This window comes from Platalea leucorodia (genome assembly GCF_965183815.1).
Source record: "Platalea leucorodia genome assembly, chromosome: 3".
Lineage (NCBI taxonomy): Eukaryota > Metazoa > Chordata > Aves > Pelecaniformes > Threskiornithidae > Platalea > Platalea leucorodia.
In genome coordinates this window covers 56,441,442-56,468,083 of record NC_138825.1, presented here as the reverse complement: position 1 = coordinate 56,468,083, position 26,642 = coordinate 56,441,442, and the positions used below count along the sequence as shown (strand labels likewise).

Here is a 26,642-nt window from a genome sequence, read left to right as displayed (position 1 = left end):
GAAATTAGACAACTAACTCGTCAGGGGCATTTGAAACACTGAATAAGAGTTTCTAAGCAGCAACATATTAAAATATTTCCTAATAAATACATTTTCCAAAAGGTTCCTTAATCATGGTTTATGTACAGGAAAATGGGATAGAGTAACAGCCCCAGTCTAGTCACTGCATTTTTTGCTCAGAAAGGGTATCCTGTCATTATAATTTTGTATTTTATCAGCAAATATGAATTTAGCATGACATTTATAAATAATTTCTACTAATGTAGTATTCTAAGTTAAAAAAAAAAAATTTGTTAACTTTTTAAAACAGCTGCCTGTTTGGAAATATAATCCATGATTGCAACAGACTCATTGCTAAGCATTCCTTACATTGTTATTCTCTTTAAATTGTCCCCCCATATAAGTAGTAAGTGAACTCTCGCAGAGAAGTAAAACCAGAGAGATCCTAATTTCCACAAGACCTGCCAATAAGGTAGCCAATAAGCTGTGTTTTCAGCTGTGCAGCACAAGAGGTCGTCTATCCTCCCTACTTATCAACAAGAAAAAAACCTAGTTAATAATTGGGAAGTTTTATGTGAAAGGATAAACATCCTTACCAGCATAATCACATAAGTGAGCACCAACTGCTGGAGCTCAGGTACACTAATGCATTTCATTTTGTACCAGAGAGAGGGTTCCGGTGCATATTCTACTTCCAAATGTCTCATGGAGACACATTTGAGAAGATTCTCACTAATGTTGGGAGCTTAAAAATACTATTGCAGCTCAACCCAGACTAGAGTATTATGGACTAAATTTAAAGAAATCCAACAATATTCACAAAGTAAGATTCTTTATTTAGCACCACAACACCAATTTAACAAAATCCAAGGAATCTTCTCGTATTTTGTGAAGGGACATCAATCCTTAACATGATAAAACAGTTACCTGCATTAGGAATGAAATTGCGTAACATAATGTAAACTAAGAATGACAAGCTAAACACACAGGATTTTTGAGCTACTCTAAAAAAAGATGACTGTTCAATGAATTTTAGATTTACAACTAGAGTCTGACACACTACAGCTCTTTACTACAGAAAGACTTAAAAATGCTCTTTCAGAGGAGTCTCTAATTGATCTCTGCTAACAGGTCGTCAACAATTTAGGAAAAGTAAATTGAAATCTAGGAAGTGCAGAAAAAAAATATCTCTTTCATCTTTGATGCTAGCATAGATAACAGATACTGATTTACTATTAGGAGTTTCCTTAGCAGCAGCTGGCTGACCATACACTTGGAACTCACCAATAAGGAAAACCAACAAAAAAGACAGTTGTGACCTCCTGTAAGGTCAGCAGTGCACTGGCAGTTATCCTTGAGAAGGGTATAGGAATTTTCTTCAGATCACAAAAAGGACAATTAAAGAAAAAACAAACATCACAAGAAGTGGACTTCTGAGATTTCCTTTAACAGAGATTTCCAAGTCTGAACCAAATTTAAATGTAGATAACAAGAAAAAGCCTCTGTACCACTGTAGTGATCAAGCCTTTCAGGCTAAGCACTTACCTTTTCTGATAACACCAATGTACATTCTTAACACTTAAATTAAAAATAAATAAAATCAAGAAGTATTTCAGAAAAGAACAGGAATTGGTAAGAAAGTCTGGGGAAAAGAATCCCCCAATACTCATGATCAAAGAAGGCCCAAAGACAATCTATTACTTCTTCCTGAGCTAGCAGAGAAAACGGAGTACAAAACTGCTCAGAAGAGATGCAAAGACCTTAGAATTCTAGTCCTTAATACACTACACCACCTTCACCAGCAGCAAAGGATAACCACTGTCATTCCAGAAACCCTTCAATAAACAATAAATAAAAACTTAATTTATAAGAACATATGTTGCTGCTATGAAAAAACACAACTGCTACTATAAGCAGATCAGGTGAAAATGCAGAAAAATCTATGAAACCTCTCTGGAAAAAGGAAGGCTTAAGAAGAATACTTCTCTTTTCTGGAGTAAGCAGAGCATGGACTCCAAACGAATAAAGTCCACCACATTTGCCAGAGGAGGAAACCGACCACAAAGCAAGACTTCCAAAGCCTTACAAGAGGCAGGAAACCCCCAAGTACCATGCTGAGGGAATACTGGCAATATTCGAGGCCAAAGTATTAATTTGCATAACAAATACAAAACATGAATAGTGAGCATGCTTCCCAAGCTTTGAACTAAGCAGTAACTCATTAAAGCTGTTCTAAGAGTAATTTGTACATGGTGGCTATACAGTAATCCAAGAAACGCTGAAATGAGGTTTCAGTAGGCAGCAGTAATGCAAACTGCTTTATTTGTACTTTTTATGAACATTTTGATAGCTTAAACTCTAAGTATTCATGTATCCAAATCACAGGCTATACTCCAAAATATCAAGGGAAAAAACCCCAAAAATCTAAATTTAGGAGTTATAAAGCTCAAAAGTTGTTTTCAGAACTCAGTACACATCTATGCACTTCATTAATGCAGATAATACATTCACAAGCGTTTTCTGCCAGGAAGCAAAACAGGACTGCTGCTTTGTTCATTCCCATACGAATGCCTAGCACAGTTTAAGCTGACAGCTGTGTTATGTCTATGTTACTGGCCACTCAATTCAGCAAATTGGAAGGTTTACTAGCTCTAGAAAGGCCTTTAGAGTTTCCTGTGTTGGCAAACACAAATACATCCCCATCAGAGACACATGACAGACTTTTAATAATGTCTGAGAAAGTTTTCTGAACACTACTCAACTACATTTATACTTTAGGGAAGAAGGGATTACCTCCTCCACTTTCTGCTACTTGGGAGGCTGAAGGAAAAGTCCTCACAAGATTATCTATATTTCCCCCAAAAGGATTTTACAAAGGTTTTTCTTCATTTGTGACATTTCAGAAAAATAAAAAATGAACATCCAATTACCACTAACTTACAGGACAAAACAATATTTATTCTTAAGTAGTATTTTACACTTTACCCTAATTACTGGGCAAGCTAGTCATAAAAAGTTCATGAAAAGGTCATTTTAAATTTAGAAAACACGGTGTTCAAAACAACAAATAAGAAACTTCAACACACCAAAATCTAAAGAAAACATATCCAAAAGAGACAAAGTGCAACCCATGCAATATTTTTCTTCTGCTTTTAAATTAACTCAAACTTAGCATAACCTCCTTTTGGTGATGTAGAAATGCAGATTGAGTCACTTTTCATGGTATGGAGGAGCAGAAAGCAATGACAGCAACAAAGGCAGGCCTTGCAGTCTATCTGCTTAAAATTCACACCCTTTCACCTTGCATGTGTGTGGAAGAAGTAAGCGGAACAGAAAATCACTTCCACCTGGACCACTGCTTCTCTTTATCTGTTAAAGGCACATATATCACTCCCATCAGAGGCTTCATTTTGACACTGCCATCTTCTAGTTTGTCATACTGTTCGAGCATCTGGTTTCCCCCTGCAGGACCAACTGGTAATATCAATCTTCCGCCAGGTTTTAACTGATCTATAAGCTAGAACACAACACAGAAATTAGAATGTAACCAGCCACTTCAGAGAAGCTGGATCCAAAGTTTCTTACATTAGATTAATAGCTTTGCCACAATTTATCTATCTGCTATTATGCAGTAGATAACTACTTCAATTAGGAAAAATAGAAAAAGCACTGAAAATGAGAGTATCACAATAACATGGTAAACAACTGGTATGACAGAAACATTCACAATAATTTCATATAATTCCAAAACACAGTAAAATAGTAATTGGATTCACTGGGTTGGCTGCAGTTTTAGCTTCTACATAAGAGGGGAAAAATACGTAAATCAAATTATTTTTACAGTAGATTCTATCTTTTTAAACTGCCAGTTTTAACTGTTTGATACTTACTGTGCATCAGTACAGGCCCATTGTCTAACATTTTTGGGGTAACTGATCTCCCCTTAAGCCCCCAGAATAAGATTTGAGATTTGTGACTTTTTTTTTTTTTATCTTTCTGGAATAATTTTAAGTTGTCTACAATACACTCACTACCCAACAGCTCCTCTTTCATTCTGTGAATGGAACAGCATTTTATGAAACTAGTCTAAAATATATGAATATGACTAAGGTAAGTGACAAGTAACAGAGTACGTGAGAGAAATGCTTGGATTTTTTTTTTTTTTTTTTGCTTTCATAATTAAAGAAGGCAGCTAATCACAGTAGTCTCAAGGAAAATTCAGTACTTCCCAGACACCATGAAAAAAATCTTAATCCCTTACTAACAGAAGTTATAATTAAGCACTGTTTCATTCACTAATAAGCTTTAAATTACCTTTTTAATTGACATCTGTCAACACTTTGCTTGGAACACCCACACACACCCCCACCCCAAAATAAAACAAAAAAATAAAACAATGGCCAACGTCTGGAAATGTCTAACCTGTCTATAGCACCTCAAACCTCCAGTCCTTCACTACCCCTCACTAAAATTCAGATTTAAAGAAACTTAACTGGTATCTAGCATATTAAAATCATGCTATATATTCCCATTCACCTGATGAAAGGAAGAGAAAAAAAAATTTATCTGCAGGAATGGACTTCATGTATGCACACTCTAAAGTCCCTAGTTACTCTTCAGCTTCTCTTGTAAGAGCTGCCTAGTACCCACTCTGAAAGCTACGAACGCATGGCATTGTCTGTATTTTTCCAACAGGATCAATGCCTTGGACCCTGGGAAACAAATACTTAAATTTTGTAATTCAATGTTTGATAAAAGCAAATTAATTTATTAAATAAAATGCTCAAGTTCATTGTTGTAATAGAGGGTTGTGCACAAACCATTTTAAAATATGTTTATTTAGAGAAGAGTTATTACAACATACAGCTTTTGCAAACCAACAGGAAGCCCAATTATAACAGAAACAAAAAAACCACACCATACAGTAATACCACCCTGCCCACTGATACTCCCAGCAGTGCAAGTCTACCAAGTATTTTATGTATATACGTACATAAAATGTTCTTTACAGCTAAGAGATTACCGAATCACACACATAAAACATAAAGGCTTACTGCTTGGGGCACAACTGGTGCTGCAGCTCCTACATGAATCGCATCATAGGGAGCTTCTTCTGCATATCCCATTCTTCCATCTCCCACTGCAAGAAAACACTTTCTTTTTTTAATGTTTTCAAAAGGAGTGGAGAAAACAGCTGATCTGCCATATCTATAGGTAGATAAAAGGCTATGCTCAGATTTCAACTAAAATTCTGCTGAGCGCTAATAACATGATGAAGTCAGTTTAAAAATATTAACACAATTGTAAAATAGATGCAACAAAACACCCTCATATGTACATACACACACACTTATAAAAGATATGAAATATTACTGAAGCACCTGAAGTTAGAAAGCATGGATTTATAACAAAAGTTCTTGGAGACAAGTATCTTTTCTGGGTGGACCACGTAAGTATTTACATGCCCCACCATTCCAATGCAGGTGACTTTTCCCCTCATTTACCCTCTTAGAACATAGGCTTTTACTTTGCCTTGCCTTCAAACGCACCATTCCTAAATATAACGCAAATCATAAGTCTAAAGCATTAAATCTCAGAAGCACATATTAGTAGACTCCAAAGGTAAGGAAAAGACAAAGCAAGTATTCACATGGACTATGCATCTATAACTGCACTACGGGTTGGAACGAAAGTCCACACCTACATTCACACATTAATGCAGTACCACGCTAATCCCCACGCGTCCCCCTTTGCCAGAAGATGGGTCTCACTACCCTTCCTGCAGACAATTGCTGGACTAACATGGGTAGCCAGGTCAGACCTGTGGCTAAAGCTCCAGGTGGCTGCTTGGAAGATGTTAGGAGTAATTAAGTTACTCAGAGGGCTGCCGATACAGCTTCAGCTTTGGTGGATAACTCATGGAGAAGCACCCTATCACAGATGTCTCATACCATCTCAGTTATGCATGATGAAAGGGGAACAGATTGGGTTTTTTAAGCCACTGAAATGTGGCAAACTAAACTAGACCCTGAGTTAAGTTTTGAAAGAAAATTATGTGAATGTGGTATCCACAGTACTTACAGGAAACCAACGGGAAATTTAGAGCAAGATAGGCAAGCTGTCTCTGGAGTTATTTAGGAACAGAAGTAGTAAAATGAGGCTAAACCATCCATAAATTCACACTCAACGAGTGCCGAAGTCCCCGTAATCAGTCAAGAAGAAAAAGCAAGGAGGCTAATGAACCATAGTCCTCTGCTCAGCAGAAGTAGTTGTTTGGGTTTCCTGTCTTCAGACTGAGCTTTGATTCCTGTCCAATCACTATTATCACAGGTTAATTAAAAGGCTGAATGAGTAAAAAGAAGTTCCAAGCCCCTGCCATAGGCTGAAAATTTGTGAACTTTTTACCTTCCAACAACTCACAAGGCAGGAAGAATACATGGTAGCCATAGGAGGTTTCATTTTGACCTCAGTGATAGGGAGGGCCACAGTAACAATACCCTTAAGTATCCAAGAGTGTATAGGAAGATCTGGACAGCTCCTTGAAATGATTAAAATTGGGGAGTTTGTCATCTTTCATATTAGGTCCTGAAACAAGACCCTGCAAGGACCTTCTACACCCAAAGCTTAAGGACTATAAGAAGAGAGCATATTTCACTAGTAGCTGAGAAGCCCTTTAAAGCTCAGTGACTTATTTTCTTGTATCATCAATTCTGACCAGCACAAGCTCCAACCAATGGCCACAGGCAGAAGCTGCCAAGCAAGAACTACCAATGCTTCAAGAGAACTCATGCCTATCAATACCAATTCCACCAAGTCAGCTTTTATTACTGTGGCCAGTAATGAGGATGAAAGTTCCAGTACTTCCAGGGCTTAATCTCTCTGACTCTGCCAGAGTGGGTTCTCTTGGAACAACCACTTCAATTCAGTTAAGTATGTAATTTGTATTTGCTTAGTAGCAGTGTACACCTCCTCTAAAGAGGAAGTAGTGCTGTGTTACTGCATCAAGCCACTGTTCCATCAGAGAAGGCAATGGAGAAAGACTTCTTTAGCTCAAACGTACAGATATTGCTTTGCATGTTGTTAGTTACACAGGGAGACAAACCCTCATTCCCTAAGATGCAGCAGTAGGCATTAGAAGCAGTGATCTCCAGTACAGCTGGCAAAAGCAGAAGAGATTGCTAAGTTGCAGAAACAGCTGTGAAAGAAACTGCTAAGTTGTCTTCTGAAGAACGCATGTATTCCAAGACTTAAATGCACCTCGTGTGCTGTCCAGAGAAGTCTGAACGTGTCTTCTGCACATCTTATCACTTCACTGACAGTGGTAAAAAGGACCCAGAACATCTAACTATTTGCTCTTAGAATCAATAGTCCAAACCAAAGCTACCATCTTCAGAATCAGCACACACACGCACACACAAAATCATGCTCCTTTATATACATCAAGCACAGCATGGCTCTTCCCTTTTAACACCCACAAAAATTCTCCTGGCTACAGCAGGCAGGTATATATCCACCCATAATGGGAACATACTTTCAGAGATCCAGAAGGTAAAAAAAAAAAAGTTAAGTCAGCATTCATATATTCAATGTGATACAAATTATTACATTATTCAATGTCCAAGGGGAAACAGCAGCCCAAGTTTTGAGCTTGTGCTTACATGCTGAATAACATCACCCATCCTACTGAGATCTCCAGTTACATGCAGCCTGTTAATGAAGTAATCACAGTGGTGAGTGATGGGTAGTGATAAGGGGGGAAGCAGTGTCAGGACTTTCTGACATAAAAGGATTTTTTAGCTTGTTTTTGACCCTAGACCTCATCTGCTGATCATGGAACTCAAGCCTTCAGTGTCTCTACACAGACCTGTTTCACACAGAGTTGTAGCATGAGCACAGAAACAGAAGAAAACTACTGCACTGTGGTTATAATACCCTCATTCCCTCTAGCTATGTCTGCATCAGCAAATAGTGCTGTACAATAGAAGCAGATCTGTAGGGCAGAACAGTTTTTGCTGAGAACCTGATGTCCATGCAACATACGCATTTCAGAACGATCGCTCTGGTCTAGTTCTAGTCTTATTGGCTTAATATCCATTAACATATCAAACATATTTGGTTGCTTCTCAGAGCACATAATCCAGTCTAATTTCATTCAAAAGGAATCAAAGTTTGTGCTCTCCAGGACTACTCTCACATGAGCCAAAATGTGGTAAGTGGAAGCAGTTGAGAGATTCACCTCAAAGGCACCCTCCTGATTTTAAGAAAAAACAGAACACAAAACAAACCACACCAAAAAAAAGCCCAAACCCCACAAACTAATACAGATATACCCTAAGTATACCTATTCCCGAGTTCTCAGTGCAATTCTATTACTGAGACACCCCAAAATAATGCTGATGCTTCTGAAATGCAGTTATGGCGTATCTGAGGTGTGACAAAGCAATGGAGAATGTTTGAAGCATATTTGTCAAAAGCCAGTAACTGACTTACCTAGTCTTAATTCATACCATTCCCATCACCAATCAGCCCTGGGTTTTCAGGGTTTTTTTGTTTGTGTGTTTGGGGACAGGGGGCTGTTTGAGGTTTTTTTGTTTCTTTTAAAAAACAGCTCTGTCTGGATTCTAGCTCCACATCAAAGAGCTCCCAGGAATCCAGCACAGTTGCAACATTGTTCTTCACCTAATTCACAAAAGTGCTACTAATCCATCTCTATTTTTTTTAAAATGTACCTCACAACAGAACTATTCAGAAGTATCTTAGTCATCCTGCTACAGTCAAACATAATATAGATGATCGTGTTTACTTAGAATTCTAGACTCCCAAGAGCATCAGAGTTTGTTTCAGGTATAACCAGAAGCGTAAGTCCAAATTGCTCTTGTACAGCAACAATGAAAATTATCCCCCCATTCCTCCTCTCCAGCCCCAATAGTCTCACTATAATTTCTTTTCCAAGAGAGTTTAAGGCGTAAGTGTTTTCAGTGAGGGACTCTGCATTTTATACACATGTACAAGTACTTGTGTTGATTGGCTTATTTAAAAAAAGATTTAGAAAAGTCCCTCCTTTAAAAAAAAAGACCAAGAATCAAAATGATAATTAAGGCAAGAGCCAAACATCACATAATAATCATTTTTCCAAGCGCTTTTGGAAAAAAACTCAAAATAATCCAGACCTTCAACTTCTTTTTAAACCTAACAAACAGAATGATAATGAAGGGAATGCTTTCCTCCTGCCAGCTCTGCATCTTCTAAAAACAAAAAAACAAACAAACAAAAAAAAAGTTTTTCTTTTTAGTCAAATAATTATTATTTAAAAGAATTCACTGTCCTTGTATAATTTTAGCATTATTTCCTCTCAGTAACTCTGAGTTAAAGGAGTTTGATGTCATTTAATCACTTCCCTAACACACAAACACTGGTTTTTTTAAAAACAAGTGAAACAAACTTCAGTGATGCATACTGCCAATCTAGTACTTTTTCCACTCGACTCTTTGTGTGCAGCTTTCTCAATTACTATATCAGAAGTATGAAGACTTTGTTAAAACACTCAGATGGCAGTACATTTATTCAAGAAAAGTTGTGCATTGAAACCCAATTTTAAATAGCAAATTTAACATGTCAGACCTTCATCATGTAAAGTATTTTCACTGGAAAACACTTCTGTTAAGATTCTCTAACAGAATGACTACATATTCTTTAAGATTTCCAGAAGTCATACTCTCAAAACTGTATGAAGATGATATTTTCCAAAGGCCTAAAGATGACTTGGATTTTTAAATTTTCATTTGGCTCTTCTTTCTTTGGTTTGACTTCTTAAATTGGAATTTTTAATCACATCCAATTCCAGTCAGTTTCAACCAGCTGCTAGAAAGAATATCAGTTTAATTAGTAAGTATATCAGTCTGATGCTCACCAATCAGTTTCACTCTTCCTGAAGACAGCAATGTGGGATCATCTTTTTTGACATTATTTATTGAGTCATCTACTAGTTCTTTGATATGATCAATTCCTACAACTTGTCCTTTGGGACCAACCTGGAATAAAAATATACAGTTGAATAATTTCTGCTAGTTTTTATTTATTTATAGTACGAGTATTTCTATGTCCTTAGCCCATTTCTCAAATAAAAACAAAAACAGTAAAGTGGTAGTATATTTTCCCAATGTTATTAAAACTACTGCTTAGAATGACACATCCTGACTGCTAGAAGCAACTGGTAATTAAAGTTTGTCAGTACAGTCTTATGAATGCTTGTTCTAGTCATCTTTTTGAGATGTGATTCAATTAAGTTATACTATCAGTCGAGATTTCTTCTTTGAATTTTTAGAAGTTAAATTTGATCATGAGTGTTTGCATTACCTGCAATAGAAAGTAACAACTTCAAGGACAAAGACTAGAACTAATCTCCTTTCATGCTGAATAAACTTAAAGATTAAGGTTTTTCTAGAGAAGACTTTACTTCAAGGAAAATAGTAAGTCATGCATTTTGTTCTAAGTTACCTCAAGAGTCCTGTTCTTTCAGAAGCAAATGCAGCAATTAACAGTCAGGAACAAACTACCTTCCACCTACCCTTGCATACATGAATCTACTTTCAGATTTACAGCTCTCTTCCACAGGAAGAGTGGAACTTTTGAGAGCTCATCACTCACAAAAGGTCACAAAAGACCCATGTATTCTGAGGGGGAAAAAGGCCTATTAACAAAAACTTCTCCATTACAGGTATTTCTTCTGGAATTGTGTCTTTATTCCAGAAAAAATATTCAAATTTTGGAGAAAGAATCCAAATCTTAAAATCTGACCATTTTTAACAGGATCCAGCTCAAAGTACACAATGGCAGAGTATGTCCTAGCAGCCCATGTTGTCATACAACTTTGTCTTTGGACACATTGGAATGCTTTAGTTATGTTTCTGTATCTTACATTTCAATGTTGCTAAGACATGGAAAATTAATAACTGGTTATCGATATCAGTGATTTTTTTTTTTCCTGTTTTATTATGGACAAGTCCTGTGCTAAAACACACCCAAAGAGCAGTGTTATCTCTTCTTTTTCAAGTGGAAGACCACCAGCCTAGCCTTTGAAACAGAGTAAGGCACATGGCAAGTTTTCGCCATGACAGCCCCAGGCTACTATTTGGATGAATGCCTGGCAGTCAGTTGTATCAGAAGCTGACAAAAGATCCAGCATAGTCCAAAGGGTAACGTCACAGAAATTAAAATTTAGCAAAATGGTCATAGCATGAAATAGCCCGATATAAAGTAAGAGAACCTCCTGCTCCATGTCACAGTCCATTATGCTATTTCTGAGTCCTCATCAATTACCTCTATTACCCTGGAACTTTGAAGTGTGTGCAATTGAGACAATAGCAAAATGGCACAATTTTGGGGATTTCCATGGTCTGTCTGGAACAAAAATATACCCCACTGTTTTTATAATTCCAGTACTTACAGGATGAAAACTACAATTAATTTAATTTGCCAGCAACCTTTAAAAGTGAATAAACTTGTTTAAGTTTATATGCTATGTAGATAACTTTATCACAGCAATTTAACATGAAAACGCAAACAAAAGTCTTGAAGATGCTTTACTAGTCTAAGTAAACATAAAGCTTTCCCAGAAGTACCACAAATTAGATTATCATTGTAGGAGTAAAGCCGTCACGACATCAATGTGCACTCAGGTACTTGTGCTGCCAATGTGAGCTATTCACTCTAGATCAAGTAGACTGAGAAGCAACATCCACATGATCCAGTTAGCACATCCTCAATTGAATTTTGATAGCAAAACACTTTACCATCATTCCCTATAATACACTTCTTTCAAGCTTTTGTTACTGTTAGAAAGAACTTTACAGAGAAAGAAAGTCAGAGCAGTACTTATTGTCTTATCTACATTCATTCAAGTGGATGAAGCCAGATCTGTATTGCACAGTAATAATGCTATCAAACAGAACAAAAGCATTTATCTAACATTTCACAAAACACGTGTCTGTAAGACATTCCACAGCATACCACCAAGGAGGATTCAGAAGAGGAACGTGACATTCATATGGCAATAAAAAGATTGTGTGATTAACTTCGGCAAAATTGGAAAGAGATTTCCTTTCTGTGGTAATTCTGACTTCTCTGCAGATGTTTTCAGCTATTCTTACATAGCTGCTTTAAAAGAAAAAAGTGCACAACCACATCTTATCACAGGTCTTATCTAAAATGGCTATTCCTCTATGCATTCATAACTTTTTAGTGAGAAATACATGTAACTTTGACAAAAGTTTTAACACTTGCAGGACTGGAGTTCCCATGCATGCTACTAACACTTGATCATTGACTACAAAGTTAGACCAAAAATAGGTAGAAAGTTGAATAAGTGACATTTAAGATTTCCTCTGAACTGCAGCTTGGTTAACTTATTTCAACTACAATTTTTTTCTTCTTAAATATGACAGCTAGCACTTAAAAAAAACCTAAATACTTTTGCTAGTGCATTGCCCAGTCCTAAACATTCTTATCTCATTCTTAACACAGGAAACCAGAAGCGATCGCTGACTCTAGCAGATCAGTGCTTGAAAACAGAAAACTAAGTAGCGAAAAAACCCATATGAGAATTTATCATATGCATCACCATATTCCAAATTAACTTCTCACAAAGACAAGAAAAAAAAAAATCTCGTTGGCATTTTAATGAAGGCCTCTGCTAGTTATAAAGCAATGATCAAGTCCTGGAATGGAGAAGGAAGAACTGATTACATTCCACTACATAAATTAGTCTAACAGTACTGTAGTTACTAGCCATCATAAAACACATTTTTTCATCTTTATTTCCTGATGCAAGATAGGGTGGAACCACAGAGAGTTCCTTACATATAGGTTGAACTGTCCAGAGATTAAGTTACTTGGAAAAGATGTAAAAAGAATATAAATTAATATCCAACTTAGAAAAGATTAAATTGATACTTGTACTGATGCTCACACAATATAGTAACAAGAAAAAAAAGAGATTAAATTAAAAGACAATTTATATACATACATTTTCCTATGGAAATAGGATTCTTTTAGGTCTCACTAAGCTCTCATCATAGCAGTAAGACATGACAATTGATCACAATGAGAACAGTCATAGCCACACAAGAGAATGTAAAAACTGGGCTCAACAAGACAAACATCTCCTTCCTCCTTGCTGTAAAGCAACCAATAAAATGTAATCAAGAAAAACAGCTTCCCTTCTAGGCAGTTTCTTCACCACCACACGATTTACTGGACCCTTTAATTCAACCATCTAGTGTCAGCTAGGGTAAGAAATGGGTACTAATCACACCCAGGAGAGTAAATCATTTTCTGTATAATCTACATCAGTCCACTGTATGAAGGCTGCTTCCCCCGCCCCGCCTTTAACGCAGAGTTATGCTGCAGTTCAAGCAGTTCTGATGGTCAAGTGATTAAACTAAGTATCTCACCATTCGCGAAAAGCAGGCTGTAAGGATTCCACTTCCAGATCCTACATCAAGTGCTTTGGCTCCTTCATGTAACTGATCAGACAGAAGTTCAAGAGCATAGGCATGCTAAGAGAAGGAGACAGAGACAGAAAACTTAAAAATATTTTAAGTGTCTATTTTACCCAATATATGTTCATTTCTTCAGTGATTTTGGGCAATGCACTGAGGATTTGAGTAAGAAATTTCAGAATTATTTTCTGTTACAAAAAAGGGGGCAGGAGTTAACTACATGATATAATCATTGCTATTTCATTGACTTCAACAAATTGGGGGGAAGGGGGAGGCGGGGGGAGGGAGAGAGAGAGGGGGGAGAGAGAGAGAGAAAAACTCATCTGACCATTCAAGCTTCTAGCACACTCAATTTAGATAGAGTTATTGGGAGAGACACCATAAATCAGTTTAATTCTCTTCAGGCCTGGTGGTTCTTACTGTTCCAGCAGTATATGGCCCATAAAGAATTTAGATTATCATTGTGCTCTATACACTGGAATATGTTGGGACAGAGGCTAGTAAGGAAGAAGGCAGCTTTGGAGGAAAATGGCTATTAGAACTACCTCTTGTATTACCTGCACACTTGCTGAATCAAACAGTAGGAAAAAGAGGTTGTCTTAAACAAAGGCAGATAGCCAGGCTCATATAGGAAATGTAGTAGTCTACAGACACACTTTGTGAACAGTTTTGCTTTCCTACGTGGCGGACTAGTACACAAACTAAGCTTAGGTCACACACTAAAAAAACAATTTGTTCTTTAATGTTTCAGAGATAGCCATTACAACGCTCTTAGAGCTTAATCCATCACACCCAGAAAACAGAAATTATTAGAACATTTATTGTTAGAACACTTACTGTTAACATTTGCTTAGAGGATGCATTTTCTTTTTGCTCTAACACTTCATATACTACTAGTGCTAAGCATAGGATAATTCAAGGATAATGACTTAAGCGAGTTAAAATTTTGAAAACATAATTAATACTTATTTTCTCACTTACCCACAGTACTTCTTTCTCTATCTTTCCTTGACTAAAATAATTAATATTTCTATATGAAATCCCCAATTTTTTATATTGATAACTAGGTAAATTCTAACCCAACTAGGTATTTTTTAGTCAAGAGCAGCAGACTTACTATGTTTTGACACTTTCCAAACACTGCAAGGACAAAATATGTGCTTCTATTCATCCTCCATCTCAAAGAAACACAGAAAAATTATGTCTGTGCTAGATTTATGCATTGAAATCCCCTCTTAATGCTCAGTCATGAATGCCCTGGTCTCAAACCACTTGGCAAAAAACCTGCATCTCAGTACAATATTTTTTTTTCCCTGTCCAAAGAATTAAAAGCATTACAGCAATACCATACCACAGAAATCACTGTTATCCACTCGTGAATTCTTGCATTTTTATAAATTGCAGAGTCAGAGTAATTTAGGCTGGAAAGGATCTCTGGAAATCCTGTTGTCCAACCCTCTTTCAACACAGGGGTAATTTAAATTAGGCTGCTTAGAGCCCTGTCCAGTCAGCTTGCGTATCAAAGAACAGAACTTCCACAATCTGCAAAACCTGTTCCAGTGCTTAACTACCCTCAATGTGATTTTTTTTCTTTTCACCCTAGAAACAAATCAGAATTTCCCATGTTGCATTTTTTTTGTCTGCTACCCCTCATCCTAGCACCTCCAAGAAAAGTCTGGCTCGATCTTCTCTGTGCCCTCCTACTAGCCAGTTCACAACAGCATCGCTGCAATCAACTGTTCATTAAATTTGCTAGGATAAATATTTTATTTCAAAAGCATTTGGATGTTTGTAAAAATCACCTATACTAATCACATAAGTTTAAAGCTTACCATATGTGGAGCACTGATTGTTGCTTGGAAACCTGTAAAACAAGAGAATGGAAGAACATGTTGATCGTTATTCAGACGACAACCTTACGATCTTTATTATCTTGACTGTAAAATGCAGTACCTTAATTGTCACCCTCATTCAGGGCACTACACACACACCCCCCCAATGGTTACATAAGTACTCTACTTCAGAAGTGAGTTAAGGTACATCATCTGACAGGTATGCCATGTCAACTCTGGACAGGAAAAAAAAGTTCTATCCTTGATCTCAGTTACCATCTCCATTTTGTAACTATATTGCCTTAGCTTGATCAAGTATGCTGAATTCAGAAGAGTAATGTCTCCCAGAATAACATAATGCCTTTTTCCACTCGGTCCCTATGTAAAAACCTGGATTTGTTAGTTTGAGTTTGATGTGGTGGGGACCACAGAACTTCTGGAGACAATAACCTCATCTATTTTGCAAACATCACACACCTATGAGAAAACATGGATGAACACTCACCTATATTTGTTTCTGTGGAGACATATAAGCTTTTGAGTATGTATCTTAAAAGATTTTTGAATTTTCCTATAAAACTAATAAAATCCTAAGGCAATTCATAATTCTCACCACCCACTATTAAAGCAAAAATTCAATAATCTCCCTATACAAATAATAAAATCCCATTACAATTCATAGTTCTCACCACCCACTATTAATGGGGGGGTGGGGGGTGTCAAGAAAAAAGAAATTAGTACATTTGCATAATTCATTCTCCTGCCTTGGAAAGATAAAACTGGGATCTGTATGGGAAACAACTGTCGTAAACAACTGCCCTGTCAGTGGATCTTCCCATTTAAAGCCTATTTTCATATTAAAAAAATCTCATGTAAAGGTTTAAGAAACTCCACATTGATCCTAACTGAGTCATTTCTGTAAAGAGAGAGGTTGTTTCTGATGTAAACTGGATACAAATGATTTTTAAGTATTTAAACATCACTGCACCACAAATTGCTGTGGTTTAAAAAATAAATACATATTTACGCATATTAATTTTGACTAAAGAACATGTCTACTTCACGTATCCAAGTATGCCAATTGCATTACATAACAAATTGAAACTTAGTTAAAAGGTATTGAATAAACTGATAAAGAACAAAACAAGCTTCCAAATTTAAAAAATTATGTTCACATTCTTAACACATATATGACAAACGCAGTCACAGTTATGCAAATTAGAACAATCACAATCATTTTTGCAAGATGCTCTTACCTATAGACTGTGGAGAATCCATATAAGGGTTGTATTTTGCATAGTGGCAACGGTCTGTAGCCAGCATTACTTCAAATACCTTGTCTGATTTGATTATTCCATTTTCTATAAATAAACAAATAAATAAATAAAATTGAAGTCATTGTTTCTCTTCTGCAATGCAAGAGCATGTGAAATACATGAATATATTCCTAATGCTGTGAGAAATTATACTACCTTACCCTCTCTAACACTCTAACTCTCATCATACTAGAATTTAAGCTGTGGTCTATAGATCAAACAATGCTTAAGCCAGTGAACTTCAAACAAGACTTTCCCAGCAGTTACAGATGCTTTTCTGAAACAGTAGAGACCATTTGCAAAGATCTATCCCCCAGAAAAACTCAACTTCATGCACACCTTTGATATTCCTGAAAGCATAGTCAGTAAGAAACCGATATTACTCTACACACCAAACAAGATATACTTCATGTTTTTAAGACGCTATATAAGTGAGTAATTATTGAAAAATATACAAAAGCACGTTAGAAATGTGAAGCTGCAGCATCTTTGCTCAGTATTTTATTTTCAAGATCTCTTTCTCTTTTGTGCTGGCAAAAGAAAAAAATCCTTTTGTAAAGAAACTCCTACAGAATCAGAATTCTTATGCTGGGGCAGACTGAGGCCAAAGAGATTTTATATCAAAACACTTTAAATCTTTGTTCACTTTTCAAAATAAAATGTAAATGCACATGCATATAAAATGTCAGAAGCACTGTGCAGTGCAGCCATTTTGCCTCGCAATTTTATTAAAGTTTTTTTTAACCTTGATAATTCTTTTTTAAAGTTCTGAAGAGACATTTATGAGTAACAGAAAACTCTAGAAAACAAATGGAAGAAATTAATCACTTGCATTAAAAGACACAGTATAAACTACAAAATACTGAAATTTCAACAATGGATTGCTTCATTGAACTACTTACTTTAAACAAGGAAGATTTAGTTGGAAAATTATACTTAAAAGGAAAAAAAAATAGGTAAGTTGAGTACCTTTAAAATCTAACCCAAAATGCAGTAACATAAAAATCAGATTAAGGAGCTTTTGTAAGGTTGTCCTAACTGAAGTCGCATCAGTGGTTTTTTTAAAGTACTACCAACACTAACACACCTCTGCCCAGCCCTGGGCTGACTTCTGCAGAGGCTTCCCTGACTGTTTACAGTGTGCTCCCAACTACCCTTATCAATAATGGAATTTGCTTTTGTTTTTTCTTATCTACTACCTGTGTCCAGGATTTAGTTATCCTATATAAGAGAGGCTTGAATTCACAGAGTAAAATAACCCCCCAAAACATTTTGCTTTTTGGTCTGAAGACAAAGTATCCAACAGAACTGCAGTAGGAATACACTACCAAATTATTAAGGAAAAGAACAATTCTTAAAAAAAAAAAAATTCTTAGATTTATTTCTATATCTGATAAATCCCAGAAAAAGTATACGCTCCCCTCACAGGCCACACACATTACACATATCCTGTGCTTTGACTTCATTTAGAACTGTATACTGCAGTTCCAGTTAGAGGAACCTCCTCATTTCAGTGCAAGTTTTTTAACCTGAGACAGCAGGCATTTGCAGTAGTACATAAGTTTACTTACTGAGCAAAATGGTAGCCCAAAGAAAACAAACAAATCAATCCATTAACACACTGGCACTGACAATATAAGATAGTAAGGGGGGGAAAAAAAAACAAAAAAAAACACCCACACATTTTCCCCTGATCACTCAGAATTAGTTGTATATCAGTTCTGTGAACAAAGCATAGAAACAAACAAACAAACAAGATTTTCTGTTCAGTTCTCATTAGGTATTACCAAGAAATTAGTATCTCTAAAATAAATGTACTTAAAAAAAAAAAAAAAGAGGCAGGAGAATAATCAAAGCTGATTATAACAGGAGCAGAGAGATAAAGGTTCTGGGGGGCAGAAGGGAGGTCAAAAAGCAGCAGCTGAGAAGACTCAGGAAAGATCTAAAATAGCGATTTATTCCTGAGATTGTGTATCGTGCAGATAGATGCATACATGCTAGAAGCTATAGGTAGCCACCTGCTCTTTCCTTCTGTGCCTTGCAGAAAAAACCATGCAGAGAACACGCAGATCAAGCTTCCAGCTGGCGAGAGCAACTGCAGGGCCCTATGGTAAGGCCGAAAACCTCCTCTAGTTTTCAGGGGACTTCCTCTGGAGTGCTGTGGCTGCAGGCTGCTTCCAAACCTCTACCTTCACGCTACCCATAATCCATTTCTCCTTTTTACAAAAAGTCCATGCCTGCCACCTCTCTCATCTGCTCCTGTCATCCTTCTCCTTAGAGTATCAGTAAGTAAATTCACCTCTCAGCATTTACAAATTTTATTTTGCCTCCATTCTATTACTTATATATTTTACCCGTTCTTCCCCCAACTTGTTTAATGAGAGTATAAGAGCTCAATGGCAGAGATTGTCTGGGGATGTCTGTGCAATGCAAAGTACTTTGTTTCAGCCAACATACGTATAACTTTATCAAGTGTGATGCTTACACTGACAGGCAAATGACCAAAAAAAACCTGGAAACAGTAGCTACTAATAGTCTACAAGTTCTGAGCATTCAGGATGCTCTCATTCAGCGAACACTCTTTGCTCACTGTTGGACTGTCTTTGATTAGTGTCACCTTTTTCATCAGTAAGTAAGAAGTTAAGCAAGTTACCCATACTCAGAGCCCCCAGCAGAACCAGGGGGAGAAGCTGGATCTTGTTGCTCAGCCACATACTTCAATTATTGAATAATCCTCCCTCTTCATAGAAAATACAGCCTCTCAGCTAGGAATGTGGAATTACAGGACATCACATTATCCCCCCGACAGATTAAGCCTGCTTCTCAAATTTGCTTATTATACAATGGAGCGAACAACAAGTTTTGGGAAGGAATTAAGAAAAGCAATCAAGCCCTAAATAGTAAAGTCAATATTGACTTTGTAGTATCTTTTTCCGTGTTGATAACAAAAAGAATTTTTCTTAGTCTCATGGTTGAATATAGAGAAACACAGCAACTGCAAAGCACTGAACTCCAATGAAAGTCCTTTCCTTCCTGCAGCAGTCAGTCCCAAGATGACCAACAGCCAGGATCTTAATTCTGTCTAGAACAAATCTCTATCAGATTCTGAACGAAGTCCAGAAAACAAGTATATCCCCTAAAAAAGCCAATAATAAAAGCTTATTTTGCAAAGAAGACATTCTAATTTCATGCCATCTCTAAGTGCCGAAAAAACAAGACAATCAACAGTAAATTATTTATTAATAAAATGCCAATGCAAAACATTGCCTAGATCTTAAAAGGAAGCTATATATTGCAGGAAAATAATTCACAATTAAATATACATAGGTTGATTATCCTTTCCAATGCTAACGTACACAGAAGACTCTCCTTGAGGAGACTGCTGGGTTTCAAGACGCTGATAATGAGTACTGCAAACAAATCAGATGGTAAATTATAAAGCGTTTACAAGCAAAGGCTAATACACAAACACACTAGCTTACAGCTTAAAATCAAAAGTAAACTCTGTTTATTAGAGTTACATCAGCACAACTCCTAAGCTTCAAAGGGCTGAAGCCGAAAAGTAACCACTTAAGAGTGGAGCACAGCCTGCAGAGTTCAAGAGTTACTCTGTGCAGAGGCTGCAGCAATGACAACTTGACATAATTGGAGCATGTTTTGAAAACTCACTCTGGTCTGCTTCTTTTCCACAAATAACACCATGAAAACAGGAAAAGAGCTCACAGAGCAGTCCTTGGATTTGAAGGTGGAAATATACCACTGTTGAATGTAACCTGGGAAACTGGGCAGTTGGCTGTCAGAGAGAGAGGAAAAAAGAGCTAAAAGTCTGGAAAGACACCATGGTCTTGCAACAAGTAAACAACTTATCTTCTTATTTAGCAACAGATGCATTACTGAAGTGCTTATCTTTCAAAGAACTGCTTACATCACTGATGGTATCCTGACTGTTGATCAAACAAGCTTCCAACCAAACCATAAAATACTAGCAGTCAACATTTACACCACCACTAGCTTCTAGATCAGAAAAAGGATGTCTCATTGCCACATGATAAAATCCAGCACACAAGCTTACTATACAAACTATAAACAGCTACTCAAACACCTCCTGCTGCTGGCTTTACATAAACAAAATGCTTGTGCAGATCCCCGAACCATTCACTGTGGGACTATTCCAGCATCCACATAGTTCAGTTTCTCCCCGGGTTACTTTCTCCATAACCACTGCAGAGTACTTCACTTATGAAGGTGACTTTGCAGCAGAACAGTGATATTTTTAAATCATACAGGGGTCTTAAAACATGATGCAAAATGCATACAGCTCCATACTACCAAAGATGAAATCAAGTAGATTAAAATTACTCAAATGACAAATAACAATTTCCAGATGTCTCCATCTGACCCACGCAAACCAGCCAGCAACTTTCAAGAGGAAAGTGGGTTGGAATAGAACCGTATCTTGATTTTCAAGCAATGTCAAGTTAGTTGGTTTTAAGCAGCTGATCAACTGATGTTTTTAAGGTCAGGGTCTTTTTGTGTGGGGAGAGGAAGAAAAAAAGATGGGAAAGAAAGCAATTCAGTTAATAGAATTTTATTTAAGTAATGAGCATAGGAAGATTTCACTGTAAACCATGAACACAAAGAAAGCACTTTGGACAAGAAGTGATGGATCAGCATCCCAAGATCCAATAAAGGACACTGACCTCAAAACATACAAAGCTCTTTGTGCTAAAGAAACTGAAAGTAGGTGTTTGCAAACAAGTGTTTTTTAAACTGCTCATACATACAAGCCTCTTGTGCTTTGCTGATAATTTAAGAGTATCTGCCCCAAACATTTAGCTGCATGTCTGTTATCACTATGATTTGGATTCACAATAATACATGATTCAAACAGAATGCTACATACAGCTAACTGGAAAGAATCAGCTGACAGTCTGTCATTCAGAGACACGATGACAGAAAGACTGATGAAAGTAAGGGTCCATCAGAACTAATCTTAGAGTCCAGAAAGTAAACAAAGATCAAATCCCATGAAAATCCCAGAGGCAGAAACCAAAAATAAAATATTTTTAAAAATATTAAATTAGCATGTAAATGCTACTCAAAACACGCAGAGGTAAAACCACATGGGAACCAAAAGCTAGGTTCAACACAACAAACTAGTACACAGCCTCAAGGCTCAGTTAAATACAAACTTACCCTCCAAAATTTCACTTCTACTTTATGGGAGTGTTCATTCCCTATTTAATAACAATCACCTTCAAAAACAACCTGTGCATTCTGGTATAATGGATGAGCTCTCTATTCATTTTCATGGATTTAAGAGTCTGCAGATGACTAATTTAGACATATTTAACCACAGCTGTATACTGTAGGCCAATGTTGCAAAGTTGGTATTAACCATCTTCTTCTCTGGGGGTGGGGAAAGGCATGCTAGTGCTTTGCTCATAGTCCTGCAGTGCGTATGTTTATCACAAAAGCCATCTATAATGTACTCATATTTATCAAAATGGTTATGTTGACTTTGTCTAAATCTGTATCAGCAGCTGAGTGAAGAAACTTTTGGGAGTACATGAAAGAAGAAAGTGACTTTTAAGGTTGGGTTCAGCCCACCAGAACACAGAGTTGCACTTTTCAATAAACTTTCACGCCTGTGTGCAGATGAGGGACCCTTCACCTCTTAGCACACCTTGATCCCTCTACATTTGAGAAGGCTGAACTTCACTTACAAATCACATGGAGTGTCAAAACTGAAGAGTTCAATACAAAGCAGCAACAACTATCAGTAATGACTAAAAACTGTTGCAGAGGTTAAGATAAACTTAGCTGGATAGGAGATAGATAAGCAACTCTCCTCACAGTAAGGCTTGAGGCAAGGCTACTTCAATAGCTTTAGCAGATCTTTAAAAGAAAGGCAGATGCTGCACATCTTACACCTTACTGAGCAGATTCCACGCAACCACTTGCTCATCTGTTTTCAGAAAAGCCAATGCTGTCAAGACCAGCAGCCCGAGCACATGAACAATCTGTTATGAAGGTGGTTTCATTAAAACAGGCACTAGTACTATGCAAAAGCTGAGGAAGATCAAAAGATCAGCAAAACGTGACCCTGACTCCTAGGACAAAATGACACAAAGCTGTCATACTAGCAGAAATAAAGAAGAATTTTTAAAGTTATATTTATCTGACCATCTCTTTTAGATTTCGACAGTGCAAGCATTTAAAACTGTTTTGTGCACACGTCCAATGTTGCAGTATTCAGGTTCTGAAGTCTTAAAACATAACTTGCAAGTCAACCAGTGCAGAAGAGATGTCATTCCAAAAATTTACGGGTCCCAAGCTCTGAAAGAGTTTACTCTGTTTTTGCCAAAATTTAGTAATTTAAATCAAAATTAAAAACATGAATAAAATGAACCTCATCTTGTAGCAGTCTTAAGAAAAATTTTTACTGAAAAAAAGTGTTGTCATAACACTAACAAACACGACTGAGGTATTATATTCACAGAAACAATCATTCAAAAGAACACAAACATTATGCATTTCTTTCCAAGCTTACTAATAGCTCTTAGTACTACACCAGGATGAAAGAAAACAGTAGCATTAAAAGAAAAGCTTGGAGTTATATTGAAACTAAAACTTAGACGATTCCCTCTTTTTAACATGCCCACAAGCAACGGTAATCACCTGTCAGGGACAGATTTGCAAAATTATTTCCATTTTACTATGGATTATTAGGCAGCTTCAGGCTACCAGAAAAAATAGTATTATGCCACTAAACCCAACCAGAGACAAAAAAAAAAAATCTTCAATCAAGCAAAAGAAGTAAACATTTTTAAATTAAAATAACTGATTATAAAGTGTTGTGATATAAATAAGCAGCCATAAACATGCTCTCTTTTTTTTCCTGGACAACTGAGGACATGGACTTTGTTGCACTGAATTTTGGGGTTGTTGTGAGAAAGAACTGGGATGTTTTTAACGTTACATCAACACCTTGCCTAACACTACGGGGAAAAAAAACCATGCCAACAACAAAGAACCAGTTAAGAACACAATATTAATTTACACACAGATAAAATGTGATGAATGTTTTTAAAATTATTTTTCCGTTCTGTTAACATTTCTTATTTTCTGGGATGTTAAGTTGTCTTGATTTACGTGAAGGCCTCCCTCTTAGGAGGTCAAGGGTGTAGAAATTCCTTCAAAACACTTCACTGCCATGGGCAAATCACTAAAAAAATACTTAAATCACTAATAAAAAAAAAAAGTCTTGTGGCAACTTTTTTAGGCAATTATTCAAATGACTTGCTAACAAAATAATAAAAAAAGCCCTCAGTGCTCCAAAATATAGCATCACAGATTTCAACTCTATGCTACCTGAGACATTACCTAAATTTAAGGAATTTTAGGTATTCTTAAAACTAACGTATCAGTGGATGTATTAATTTTTAATTAAAAAAAAAAAAAGGTTCCATTTTCAACTGTTTCACTATTCAGCCATGGATTACAATGCTTAGTCACTCAAGCCTCAATACAACATATACATTGAAGGGAAGTGTGTTCGCTGAATGCACACAACAGGCAGCATAACTGCTTGTACAGTGGAGGTCTTAAATTTGGGTTAAGTGGTTTTTATTGGTCTAGTTTTCCATTGCCATTTCCCTTCTTCATGTTCATCCAAGTTACATTACTCTTCCTTGAGCAAAATTAGCCAGATGTAGAAAAGATTTGGATAAACCAAGGAAGATGACATGGCAGGTGAAAAAACAAAACAAAAGCAATGTTTAGTCCTTGCTGAACCTAGCTTAGGCTTAGCAATGCCATATTCAATGCCTTCACATTCATGGCAGTTCCCAAGGAGATTTGTCCTCAGCAATTAGAAACCTGCAACAAAGGTGCAGATTCATTGTAGATAAGCCTTCACTATGATGAAACTTGCCAAGATGTCATTTTTAATTATTCAACATCTAAATAATGAAATGCTCAGAGAAATACCTTTAGCATGTCTAAGAATAGAATCTGCAAAGCCTGACAATATTTGAATATATACTGATTTGGAAAACCATTCACACCGAAAAATTAGGAATCTGGTCTCAAGTGAGGCACGAAATTCTATGGAATTTGTGGTATCTCGTCAATTACAGTTGCTAACTTTTGTGATAAAAGTTTATCGGAAGAGGAAAGAGTGTAGCAGGAAACAAGCCCACAGATGGTTAACAACATTATGCAGCACTTTAGCCACAGTCGAGTTAATTCACCTTCACCTGGAAATGTGGATTCAAAAGCATGTATATGTGGTTATAACACCATTGCCACAACATTATCAGAGAAATAAGGAAAGGAAGATTATCATATGGCAGCACACCATATTGATTGGAGGAGAGAAAGAGAGGTATGATAAGGAAACTTAATTAACTTTGATGGACTGTGAATTGGACAGGGACCAATTTTTCAGTTCTGCAGGTAGGGAAGAAAAGCTGATTTTTAAGATGTTGGTGTGTAAAGTAACAGGACTCAGCAAGAGCCCAAATATGAAAGACAGAAGGAGATCCAAATGACTCAATAGTGAGAGAAGAGAAAGGTGGATAACTGAAGATAAAGAGAGGGGGAAAAAAGATCCAGATTTAGAATCCAAAGATCTTCAACCAAGCAAGGTAACAGTAAATAAGTCATCAATTACCCAGTCTTTTCCTGCTTTCTCAGAATCCCTATACAGTAAGTTATAACAAAAAAACTCCAGTCACAGTTATATATTTAAACATAGTCAATTATTTCTACGTTTAGCATGATTTCTAACCCTGCAGTAACCTACATTTAGATAGTTTCCTAGAAGTGTCATCTGGTAAAAGATCTTCATTTAAATATTTTAGGGGGAAAGTCTGCTCAAGTTTGAAGGCACGTGTTCAACTATTTTCATTTAGGAAGAAGTGAAGATTGAAATAATTACTCTGTAAAGATGAAAAATATTTTTTTAAATAGCTCTAACGCTGGAAGAATTGAGCGTTCAGAGAAAAAAAAGGCGTTGTTTAAAATGAGAAGTAGTTTTGAGAACCACTGGAGAACAAAGCAACTGAACACCTCATGGAAACAGCACATTCAAGGACCACATTTTTGTTGCGAAAGACAGAGCGCATTTTAAGCAAGTTTATTTTGTGTATGTCACAAATTGTGCATCTACGATGCCTCAAATTAACTGTGCAAGAACATGTTTACAATGCAACAGGCAGCTAAAAATCAAAACAACAAAACAAAAAGTCATGCAACCTCCTTCAGTCACTTGTCTCTAAGCATGCACTGAAAAATATGCAGAGTTCCAGGGCTCCCTTCATTAGTTTGTCCCTTTTACGACACGAAAGCGAAGATAAGACTTGTAAAGAATACCTGTCTAAATCTGCATGCAAATACACAAAAGTACATACCACTGCTCTAACACAATGATTGTTACCTTTATAGAAAAGTTAATTCTATAGTTAAAGCAACAGTGAAATGAGCAACGAACATACGTTAATACAGTTTCATGAAATTAGAGCACTTTATTGCCACAAAATAGAGGTGTTAGTAACTGTCAGTAACACCTTATAATGAAGAATAATCTTTATAGCTGTTTTAAAGGATTAGAATACGTAGTCGACAGGAGTTTTCCACTGATGTTTTTATTTGGAAGCAAAACCAGTTTAAGAAGCTCCCATTCTCCCCAGCCCACTTACACCCATAACGAAGTTCACCGCTTCTCTAACCACCATAGTACAACAGCTTACAGATACTGAGGAGTTTAAACCTCGGTGTTTCACAAGGGGAGTAATGAGAAAGTGACCCAGTCTTACAACACAGCCTCCCTCACAAGCAGTTCTATAAGCACAGTGAAAAGAAGACTTGTGGTGTAAGGGCAGGAGCAAGAACCTCTCAACCAGGCTTTGCTGCAGAAGAAAACGTACTGTGTCACTACAACCCGCATTATTTCCTTTATTTTAAGTATGCAAATTACACAGTTACTAAGT

At 36.7% G+C, this 26,642-nt stretch overlaps 1 protein-coding gene across 2 annotated transcripts in view; it reads right to left on the bottom strand.

The window, feature by feature from the left end:
• Positions 1 to 26,642, bottom strand: part of PCMT1 (protein-L-isoaspartate (D-aspartate) O-methyltransferase) — a gene marked incomplete at its 5' end in the record, with an annotated part of 35,170 nt that overhangs the window by 5,894 nt on the left and 2,634 nt on the right. The window contains 6 exons of one of the 2 annotated variants that reach the window (XM_082305284.1): positions 3,301 to 3,517; positions 5,055 to 5,140; positions 9,911 to 10,031; positions 13,452 to 13,556; positions 15,332 to 15,363; positions 16,588 to 16,692. In XM_082305284.1, the coding sequence (XP_082161410.1) occupies positions 3,338 to 3,517; positions 5,055 to 5,140; positions 9,911 to 10,031; positions 13,452 to 13,556; positions 15,332 to 15,363; positions 16,588 to 16,692 (629 nt within the window). In that variant the 3' untranslated portion in view covers positions 3,301 to 3,337. The remainder of the gene's footprint in view (positions 1 to 3,300; positions 3,518 to 5,054; positions 5,141 to 9,910; positions 10,032 to 13,451; positions 13,557 to 15,331; positions 15,364 to 16,587; positions 16,693 to 26,642) is intronic. The other variant, XM_082305283.1, reaches the window with a different exon arrangement.